The sequence below is a fragment of the Ammospiza caudacuta genome, chromosome 8 (assembly GCF_027887145.1).
Source record: "Ammospiza caudacuta isolate bAmmCau1 chromosome 8, bAmmCau1.pri, whole genome shotgun sequence".
Classification (NCBI taxonomy): domain Eukaryota; kingdom Metazoa; phylum Chordata; class Aves; order Passeriformes; family Passerellidae; genus Ammospiza; species Ammospiza caudacuta.
This window is the reverse complement of record NC_080600.1, coordinates 35,314,259-35,325,298: the sequence shown is the minus strand read 5'-3', so window position 1 is coordinate 35,325,298 and position 11,040 is coordinate 35,314,259. Positions and strand designations below refer to the sequence as shown.

Genomic DNA, 11,040 nt, shown 5'->3' with positions numbered 1-11,040 from the left:
GCAAGAGTAGATGGCTCCAGGCTTGTGCAGAGTGGTCAACTGAACCACCAGAACCATCAGAAATGGGCTGGATTTGAGCCCTTACTCCAGTGAGGAGGTGATGCCGTGATGGGAGATGTTGCACAGGCATTTTCTGTGGCTCAGCTGATTGGTGGTAACCTCTAGAGCCTCCCTAACTCAAGGGGATATCTGAGACCTTCACAAGGAAGCAAATTATCCCAATTCCTACACAGAGTGTAGCAGAATGTTTAAAAATGAAGGATTTCTCTTCCTCCCTCTTGGGTACAAACCAGGTCACAGCTGCACAAGCACATTTGAAACGAGAACACAGAAGCAGATTCAAAAATCCCCACGTATTCGTGGTCTAAGTCTTTCAGAGATTTGTGCATCAGGTGCACAACAGAGGGCTTCACTCTGCACCGTCAGGGTGAGGATCTCCAGCTCAGCCCTACCTGAAGCTCTGCCACACTTCACTCCATGGCCAAGCAGAGCAGTGAGGAGCCAGGGATGGACACAGCATCAGGGATGGACACAGCCCCGGGGATGGACATGGCCCCAAGTGTGGACACGGCCCCGGGGATGGACCCAGACCTGCAGCCCAGGACCAGGAGGTGTGACAGTGACTGCCTTGCTCCTCGCAGAGGGCAGGACGTGGTGCTGGCAGCGTGGATGAGGAGGGCTTTGCCCAGCTCCTACCAACAGCTCCTGCCTGCGGGCCCGGGTGAGTCACTTTGCTTTGCAGAAGTCAAACCCAGCACAAATGGAGATGTCAGAATGCCAAATGCCAGGGGGAGTTTGACAGGATGAGAGCAATGAAATGGTGAAGAAGTAGGAATTGTGTCTGTGGGTGTGAAAAACTCATCAGGGAGGAAGCAGGAGCTGGAGAGACCTTTTCAAGGAGGCTGCAAGTGCCTCTTCTCCATATCATCCCAAACCCATTTGGGTTTCAGCATCCCCCATCCCACCATCATTCACTTGTTTTTAGGATCCTCCTGATCCTTTCCCTCCTTGCACTTGAGTCACACACAGCCACTGAGGTGTCACCGTGGTGCACATTACTGAGAGTTTCACTGTGACAAAGTCCTCAGCCTCCCCTCCCAGGAGAGAGATGGCCAAGCCAACATTGAACATGGAATCTTCTTGGCTACCTGAGGAGGATTGCTTGTGTTAGAAACAAAATGTCCATCTCATGCCTAACTCTGCCACAATACAGAGATACTGGACTCCAATTGAGCACACAAGAGCATCTCAGCATCTCAGCTGTGGGATTTTTTGAGGAACTGTTCAAATTACCACATCAGAGTTCTCAGCAGTCTATAAAAGCTGAGCAGATAGGAAATGCATATCAGAAAGCATATCAAATCAGGAGGAAGAGGGGAAGTGCCTCCAGTTCTTTATTGTCCATGGCTTTATGATAGCCACAAGAAATTTGTCATGAAAATTACAGACAAACACGGGGAAGACAGAAATTCGAGTGATATGAACTCTTTCAGTATTTCAGAAAAGATTGGGTTTGCCTCACCTGCTATCACAACCTTTCAGATAAGTGGTAAGATTTCTTTTTGTTCAATGGATTTATATGGATTTTATCTGGTCTAAAACAACATATAAAAATGAAATACTAAATGCTTTTCACAGCAATTTTGCTAGTAAATTAACTGGCATTTAAAAGTAGAAGTATGTCAAGCTATCCTTTTATAGCAAAAAACTGATGCTGAGCATCAGAAAAAAATCCGTTATTTTCCTGTCTTAGAAAATGTCTAATTTTCTTGAGTAAGACTTTAATGTGTAATAGTTAAGATACTAAAATCACCAGACTCAATAAAAAAATGTAAGTTTATGAATTTTCAGCTGAATATAAAATCTTCATTGCTGACTAAGCCATTCTATAGTAAAACCAATTAAAATATTGTACTCTTTTAATACTAAGACTTTAAACTCCTGATTACATTACTTTGAAAAAAAATAAAGACCTCAATTGAGGGTAACTTACTGGATGTCTGACGTAGTTACCAATGCTTCTGAAATACTTTTTTTCCTCCCTGAAGGCCAAAATTCAACAAAGCCATTTATTTCCTTTGCACTTGCTGGTAATGATTTTACATCTTATGACTTGTTTCAATTTGTTCTGCAGATCAGCTTACTATGGATTTTTCATTTGTTTTGATGCATACATGCATCACTGTTGGAATCACACGTATGCAGTGCTCAGGATGGAGAAGGGATTGCTTTGAGCAGTCCTCTGAAAGCCAGCCTGGGACAAGTAAAAATCATGGAAATGGGGAGTTTATTGGTGCAGAAAGGGAGAAATCACCACACTCACATTGGATTAAGTCTTGATGGAGCTGAGCTGGTTAAATTAGCAAAGGAAAGGATGGCCAAGCAGATTGCAGTGCAAAGCCTGGGACAGAGGAAGGCAGCATGCCTTGCTCACACAGAGGGACCTTGCAGCTCCACACCTCTGGAAAGCCTGGAGAGGCTGCAAGCACGCAGAGCCTGTAGGGCAGAAATGTGGGAGAGTGTCTACCCTTCCTCTCTTGGTTTTTAGAGCCTCGGAGCCAGAAAAAGGCATCCACATGCTGCACTTGGACAGCGCTGAGCCTCTACCTGCTGCTGCTGACGGCCGGCCAGGGGATGCTCATGTACAAAGGTAAGGCCACAGCCTCCCCATGGGCTGGGCATCACAGGAGAGCTCTGCTGGGTGATCCTGGGGGCACGGGGGAATGAGCACACAGGTCTGAAACCTCTGAGGGAGCGAGAGGCTCCTCCAACACCGGCGGGCAAAGCAGCAGCTGCAGGAGATTCCCCAGCCCGTGTGTGTGCTTTGCATTTGCAAAAGCACTCCCAGCTGCACTCCTGGCTGCAGCAGGGGCTGGCACACAAAAACCACCTCCCCGGGTCAAACAGGGGTGGTCTTTATCCCCCCTGTCCCCCCCAGGTGCTGGGGAGCTGCTCTGCCAAACACCCATTTCCCAGCCGGAGCGGGCAGAGAGTATCCACTGCATGGGCTTTTTGTTTCCTCAGTGTTTAAGATGCAGAAAGAGATATTGGAACTTCAGGAGCAAAATGCCTCCTATACAGAAGAGATTCTGCAGCGTTCCTCTGCCAGCCATCTGGCCTTGTCGAGAAGCCCCACTTGGAAGAACTTTCTCATGGGACAAGAAGAAAGCTGGAGGAGAAGCTTAGAAGAGGAAATCACCATAATTAAAAGCAACAATGCAAACCTGATGATGAGGATGAGCAACATCACCCTGGTTGCAGGTATGGCTCTCCATGCTGGCTCTGCAGCATTAGTGGGGCTGAAAACACAGTTTAGATGATGCAATAACTAGGGCAAGATTCAATCTCCTTGCCAGTTAGTGATGCCCCCATGCCCAGGATGGGAGTCTACTCCAGACCAGGGAGTGTCACAGACATCTTTTATGAAAAATCTTTTTTTTAGGATTTTTCTTCTTGAGAAGCTGAGAGGCCTCAGGAACAAAATGTAAACAATGGTTATCTGCTGCTGTGGAATGCAACAGGTGCATCTGTGATTGGTCTCATGTGGTTGTTTCTAATTAATGGCCAATCACAGTCAGCTGGCTTGGACAGAGAGTCAGAGCCACAAGCCTTTGTTATCATTCTTTCTTGTTCTATTCTTAGCTAGCCTTCTGATGAAATCCTTTCTTCTATTCTTTTAGTATACTTTTAATACAATATATATCATAAAATAATAAATCAAGCCTTCTGAAACATGGAGTCAGATCCTCGTCTCTTCCCTCATCCTAAACCCCCTGTGAACTCGGTCACAAGGGAGCACCTCTGTGCAAACCCCCAGGTCCCCTTGCAGCTGCACACACAGCTCTGGGCTCCTCTTCCCTCCTGTGACTTGTAGGTTTAGGCTCTAGGTGCCCTCCAGAAGCGTTGTGTCTCCAGCCCACACCTCAATCCCATTCTGCTGTGCTCCTCACTGACTGCTGACTACTGAAAAATACCCATTCAATATTTATTCCAGGGCCTCCTGGACGCAAAGGAGATCCTGGAGTACCAGGTATGTTGGTAACTGAGCCACAACTTCTCCTCTTTCCCTCTTCTTCTTTATTTCATCTAAGAGACCTTAAGTGAGGATTTGGGATTTCAGCCTCCAGACCCAGGCCCTACCCAGCGTGCAGACACCCAATCTCATGAGGAGACCTGCTGTAAAGAGCAGGTGTAAAGCCTGTGTGGAGGCTTTCCACTGCTCCTCCAGGAGCCTGGGCCAGCCCAAGTGCTCCCACAGAGGTCCATGCCCACCCTGTCCCTAGGAAAGCATTGGCACAGGCTCAGGAACGAGCTGGGTGCGAGCTCTGCCCTCCCCAGCCCTGCACAAGCTGCTGCCCTGGGTGCCTGGGGGTTTGGGTAGAACCACCACAGGAGGTAAACATCTCCAGACTGTGAGGATGCAGCAGGTCCTGATCTAATGCTGGCTCACTTGGAGCAGAGGTTGGGCCAGGCAGCAGTTTCCATGATCCTGTGATGATGATCTAAGATGCAACCCTTGTTAGGTCGGGTCTGTAACTCATCCATCCCTACTTCTTGGCTACACTGATGAGATTTTCTGAAGGGAAAAAAAAAATTAAAAATTGTGTTTTCATATGTTCCTGGCTACACTTAGGACGTTGAAAGAGCACCTCCTGCCAAGCAATGTTATTACACATCAGAGCCCAATTGTTCAGTGCATTTTCATGAAAGATCTCCCCAATGGTCCCCATGAGCTGCCTTGGCAGGAGGACAAGCTGGCCCCTGCCCAGCTGAGCACTCGGCTCAGCTCCAAGGACTTTACTCAAGTGGTTGTTCTGGCCCCTGCCAGCTGAAGATTGGCCTCACTGGTGACTGAAATCGTGTGAGCAAAGGATGATTTAAAAAATTGTCTCTTCTTCTTGGCCATTACTGTGAATAGATGATGTGTGTCAGCTGATGTATGTATTTTACATCCCAGGGTTACGGGGACCACCAGGGACAAAGGGAGACCGAGGTAAGGCTTTTTTGACACCTGAATTACTTCTGTGGATGAACATAAAGTGGCTTTATGGATGATTTTATGAGCAATCTTGTCCTCAGCCAAGGTGTAAGTGAGTAAGAATGTCATTGGAGCTGAAGGAAATAAGCCTATGTAAAGCTAATGTGAGCAAAAGCAAAACTTAGCTGGAAAAAAAATCTTATTTTAAAAGTCAGTGTGCAACAGTCACTGTGGGGCAATTTCCCACTGTCACCAGCACCACTCTCAAGTGCACAGAGAGTGGAGTTTGGCTCAGGTCACAGCTGTGGTGGGTGTCCTGCTGCTGGCACTGACTACAGTGGCACCCCAGGAAGCATCAGTAAATGGTGTTGTCCCTGCAGGCACAGATGGAGCCCAGGGGGAGAAGGGCAGCAAGGGAGCTCCTGGCCCTGCTGGCCCAAGTGGTGGTCCAGGAGTGAAAGGAGAAAAAGGAGAGATGGGGCTTGCAGGTAAGACTTTTTCACTATCTTAATATTTTTAATGTTCTCACACATATTTCTTATTAAACTCATTCTACATAAAACACCAGGGGAAGTTTTCATTGGTCAGTATTCATAAAAATCCAAGCAGTCCTGAGGTTTGCTAGTCAGTGAGGGAGCTGGATGAACAGGACACTTGACCTGATCTGAAGGGGTTTAATTTCATGTCATGCTTCAGCAAATACCCCAGAGGAGGGCTGGGGGAAGAGGCCATGCAAAATGTTGATTCTGCACCACAGAAGTCTCTTTACAGAGTGACCTTTGTCTAATGAAAGCCACAGATATTCAATTATCAGCCTACCCTAGATTAAAGCAGTGATGTTTGCAGTAGGATTTCTATGGTATAAAGTAATACAATATAATTTATATGCACAAGCATGTGGATGTTAATCCTCATTTTAGTGGAACACCTTTCTGAGAGCTTTATGAGCATCTTACATAAGCCTGGCTTTGTACACCTGAAGGAGAAGAGCTATGCCACGTGTTTGTCCCATGTAGCATGAATTATGGATAGCTGTTCCTCAGGGGTCTCACATGGGCTGAAAGAAGGAGAGGAAAAGAAAGTAGGTGATGTGTGTGGTGCAGAGCAGGCAGGACAGCTGCACAGGTTGATAAGAGCTCCCTCAGATCTTCCATCAGCTCCTGAATGCCCCAATGCTCTCATTAGCACAGGATGCTCCAGGACAGAAGAGTGATGGTAGGAGGAATACCAAAAGGCAAGGACTTTGGGATAATTCTAGAGCTGAAAGATGAAGGAGAAGTCTTCAAATGAGGCACTTTCAAGTAACTCAGCTCTTTTGGAGCATGCTGATCACCTGTTCAGAGAAGGCAAGGTTAAGGGGAGATGACAGAACTCTCTGGAAGAACAGGAGTGGAATGTGCTGCTCTGTATCTCCGCTGTGTCTGGAAGAAGGGAAGCATTCAGATGCAGTAAGGGATATTTAACTGGAGGAGAAAACATTCCAGTAGGAGGGATAGTTTGGGGAATAGACTGGGGAGTTGTCATGGCAATCCTTTAACAGCAAGCCAGAAAAACATCTGGCCAGGGAGGCTGACAGAGCCAGAGGTGGATCAGACAGGCCAGCTCTGTCCTCCTCCAGCTTCATGGTGACAATATGGTGTCACTGAATGGCAAATACAGGCGTGAGGCCAAACCTTGCTGCTGATGTAGCCAGACAGAGGTGCTCCACACGCTGCAGAGACAAGTCTGTTGGGTTTTGTTTTAAATTACATGTATGTGCTGTGCTGTTTGCTAGGTCCCCAAGGACAGAAAGGTGACAAGGGCGAGAAGGGAGACCCTGGATTCCCAGGAATCATGGGTCCTAAGGGTGAGCAGGGATTGCCAGGAGCGCCAGGTGCCCAGGGTAAGTGCAGAGGGCACAGTGGGACAGGGTGCAGGGCTGCCCCACCGAGGGGCTGCTCTGCACTGATGCCAGGGTGTCCTTGCAGGGAGCCCCGGGAAGCCTGGACTGCCTGGGCAGAAAGGAGAGGCAGGTAAGTTGTGCAGAGGGTGCCATTTCTTGTGGAGGCATAATTCTGATCTCTTTAATGTGGTGTTTCATGACAAGGAAAGCTGCAGCTGGTCTAGATCCCAGCATGGGTAAGAGAAGATGGTGATTAGATGAAGAAACCGTGCCAACATTTCAATGTCATCCAAACTCATCCAGCAGCCTTGGCTGTCTCTTGTGGGCCCCACTCCCTGTGCAGGAGACTGAGAGGGAAAGAAGGGCCGTGGCCTCCTTCCTGGCACCTGTGCACACACAGGGGCAGAAATTGGCTGCTCTTTTGGGAAGAACTTGTGCATTTCAAGGCTGGCAGTCAGCCAGGACCTGGTTCCATGCAGCCCTTCACTCCAGATCACCCCTGGCTGCATCGCTAAGATTAGCACTGCCAGGATTGCAATTTGGAGACAGCCAGTGTTTGTTTTGCCTTCACAAGGCTCAGCTCAGTGTGCAAGGGCTGGTGATTGAGCTGTCTGTCTTTTGATCTCCTCCATGTGTTGTGTGACATTTCATTTTGTGCTGCTTTCACTCAACCTCAAGGTGCAGCTGGACAGCTTGGACCTCCTGGAAGTCCTGGCCCTGAAGGCAGACCTGGTCAGAAAGGGGAAAAGGGGGATCAGGGCCCCAAAGGCAGCCCAGGTACAGCCCTGCTCAAAGCTACAACTCATTGCCCTCCTACTCTGGCCTCACTTTGTGTGATGGGTTCATCTTTACTGATTTCTTTTTGATTTTAGGAGCACAAGGCATTGCTGGACTCAAAGGTGCACAGGGAGAACAAGGAATAGCAGGTAAAGGAGAATAAAACAGGTTTTGGGTCCACAACACACATCAGGCAGACACCACAAAAGGAACTACACCACCAAGAGCAGACCTCTTGAGTTTTCTTCTTGGACCCCCAGTGCATCCTAGGATGCCATGGCACTCCTGGGGCTCTGCCAGGCTGCTGGGGCTGACTGCTCACCAGAGGCTTGGTTCTGCCATCTGTAATGTGTGTGAGGGGTGATGGGGCCTGAATTTTGGTATAAATTGAAAATGCACAAACAAAGAAGCAGTTTAAGATGAACTTCAGTGTTTCTCCACTGCCTGTATTTTCTTGTTTGACATGGACTGCACCGATCATGATGTGAGATAAGACACCTGATTCAGAAATAGATGCTTATAGTGTAGACACCAAAACTAGATGAGTTAAAATCAATTGTAAATACTAATTTGCATAAGCTTTCGTAAATGTATAAACATCAGTCTCATTATTATATGTATGTTTGTTTGTTTGTTTGTTTGTTTGTTTTTATGATCTTAGGACCTCCAGGGCAGAAGGGAGCAAAGGGAGACCAGGGCCCAGCAGGTAAACTCTTACAGCATGATTTATTCTGATACAGAGATGATGATGCAAAGCACTTTAGGTGCCACTTTCCACTGTTCTGCATCAATGTGAAAAGTTTGTCATGTCCTTTCCCTGGGAAGGGACAAAGGCAATGACTTTTTGCTTCTCACCCAGGCACCCCAGGCCCAGCTGGTCAAAAAGGATCCAAGGGGGATTATGGCTCTAAGGGTCAGAAAGGAGAACCAGGACTAAAAGGAGCCAAGGGAGAGACTGGATTTACTGGTAAGGCTCTTTCCACAGGGTCTGTGGAGCTGGTGGCACATTTGGGTTTGGGACTGCAGATCAGCCTTCCTGGCAAAGGAATGTGCAGGGTGTCAGCTGTACACCCCGGGAGCTGTGTCAAAAGACATGCAAGAACAAGAGGCATTAAGTTTTCTCAAATCCCTGATTTCACAGAAAACTGGAACAGCCCATGTTCCTCTTTGCTTTGTCCAGAGACATCAGAGACACCCTGTGCCTGGGATAAATCCCATGTAAACACTCAGGAACATGCAGTAGTGAAGCTGTTGGAAACACCTAACAGTGAGGCTATTTAACTACACCTTGCTAACTGTAGGACACAAAAGTTGTTCAAAAGGGCCAAGACTACAGCTGCTCTCCATCCTTAACCCCCTCCCTTCCAATCACAGAATGTTTCAAAAAAACATAAGACCTGTAGTAAAAAAAAGAAAAAAACAAATGGTTGTTACAACAGCCCATGAGAAGCAAACAGTGCTCCAGATGCTTTTTTCTTTTAATTGTTCACACAGAATCCTCAGAAATAAAATAAACTAGGTTCTGTGTAGGACTGCTCCATGCATTCCTCCTCTGGAGCTTTGCATCTGGAAGATGGAGCAAGTGTAACCTGGCTGGCTCCATGCTCTGAGTGCATCTCCTCTCCTGGTCCCAGAAGGAGAGAGCAATGAGTGCTTTCTGGAGGTAGCTCTGGGGAAAAGAGTTCAATGGGTTCTTTCAAACACCCCTACCCTCAAGACCAAGATGCTCCACAGAAATGTGGAGGACTGCTGAGAGCACCTTTCTGCTCTCCTTGGAGATCAAATCCCAGGATGCAGGTCTTCCTGCAAGCACTTTGGGAGACACCATGCCTGCTTCTGGAGATCCCAAAGTCTGTCAGAGATGTCATTTTACAGGTAACAATGGGAATGAGATACATTTCCCATAAGTGAATGAATATATGGCATTTTGAAAGTGGCCCTTTTCTTGGGTTGCACATTGGGAATATTTTGCTGTATGTTACCCTACTTTTCCTGCCATGTTTCTTTTAAATACCCTTGGTCACTTCAGGTTGTTCATTTTCTACAAGGGGAGGAGCCTGGACATCTCTAACTCACACAAGTATTCAGAACTAGAAAACAACCAGATTTTTCCACAAGCAATTGTCAAATGTTTGCTTTTCTAATTTGAAACAGGTTCCCCAGGACTGAAAGGGAGCAAAGGGGAAAAAGGACAAGGTACTGGATTTTACTTCCTTTCTCATTTGCCTTCTGGTATCAGAGCTACCTGAGATCAGGACCAAAATACCCCCTCTGCTCATGCTGGTTAAGCCAAGGAGTCCGTGCTCTGAGCTGCAGCCTGGTGTGTCTAAATGCAGGAGGGCTCTTGAATTGTTTGTATTTGAGCCACCACAAACCTCTGGTCCCACCCTGGGGACGGGAACATCCCTCTGGTTTGGTGGTCACACTTCTGTCTGTCAGTGCCTTTTTCCTTATGCCTGCATGACCCATGGAGTTATTTTCTCCTCTGAATTCTCAGCTGGCCTTGTCAATTACATACGAATTGCGGGAGGAGGCAGGAGGGGCCGTGTGGAGATCTTCCACGGAGGGTCCTGGGGAACCATCTGCGACGACGGCTGGTCCCTGCGCGAGACCGGCGTCGTCTGCCGCATGCTGGGGTTCAGCCGGGCTGTCTCCTTCTTCACAGCCCCAGCAGGTGAGTCCACACCCCCCCGGCCTGCCATGGGGCTCACACACACACAGAAAGCACCACAGCAAGGCCACCATCTCCTCGTTCCTCTTGGGATGAGCTGTGTGTCAAGGGCTGCGTGAACTGTGCCCAAATGCTTCATTTCCAACAAACCAACCACACAACCCAACGCACACCCACTGTCCACAGGGCTCTCTTAAGGAAAAAAGGCATATTCCTCTCTCTCCCATCCCATCCAACAGTTTTTTGTCTGTTTGTTTGTTTAACCTTCCAAAGGTACCGGACAAATTTGGCTTGATGATGTGAGTTGCACAGGGAGTGAAATGTCAATTACGGACTGTAGCAAGCGCAGCTGGGGTGACAATAACTGCAGCCACAATGAGGATGTTGGGGTGGAATGTTCTTGATGGGACATCGAGTCTGTCCTGGGAGCTGCTGCTGCCTCTGCCCTCCATGGAGCTCCTCTTCATGATACAAACCCAATTTCATCAGGCTGTGCTTCTGTGCCTCTTTACCAGGTCATAGAAATATTGACAAAGAAAGCTAAATTTTTCACAAACCAATAACAGTTGCAAGACCCACAGGTAACCTGAAACATCCCAGCTGTCACAAAACAATTGGAGCTCAGGCATGTGAGCCAGTTCACAGCTTTTCCAGCTACCTGACATCAGCTCATCTGCAGGAGCTCACACGTGTGTGACCTCTAAGTCCACAGGGAAGGGGATGGTCCACGTT

The 11,040-nt window shown here is 47.8% G+C and overlaps 1 protein-coding gene across 1 annotated transcript; it reads left to right on the top strand.

The window, feature by feature from the left end:
- Nucleotides 1-477: 477 nt before the first annotated feature.
- On the top strand, nt 478-10,712 carry MARCO (macrophage receptor with collagenous structure). Its single transcript, XM_058809840.1, has 15 exons — nt 478-721; nt 2,549-2,650; nt 3,025-3,261; nt 3,995-4,030; nt 4,958-4,993; nt 5,359-5,466; nt 6,753-6,860; nt 6,946-6,990; nt 7,539-7,637; nt 7,733-7,786; nt 8,299-8,343; nt 8,497-8,604; nt 9,792-9,833; nt 10,135-10,311; nt 10,582-10,712. Exons 1-15 carry the CDS (start codon nt 478-480, stop codon nt 10,710-10,712), a joined length of 1,572 nt encoding a protein of 523 aa, XP_058665823.1.
- The last annotated feature ends 328 nt before the right edge of the window (nt 10,713-11,040 follow it).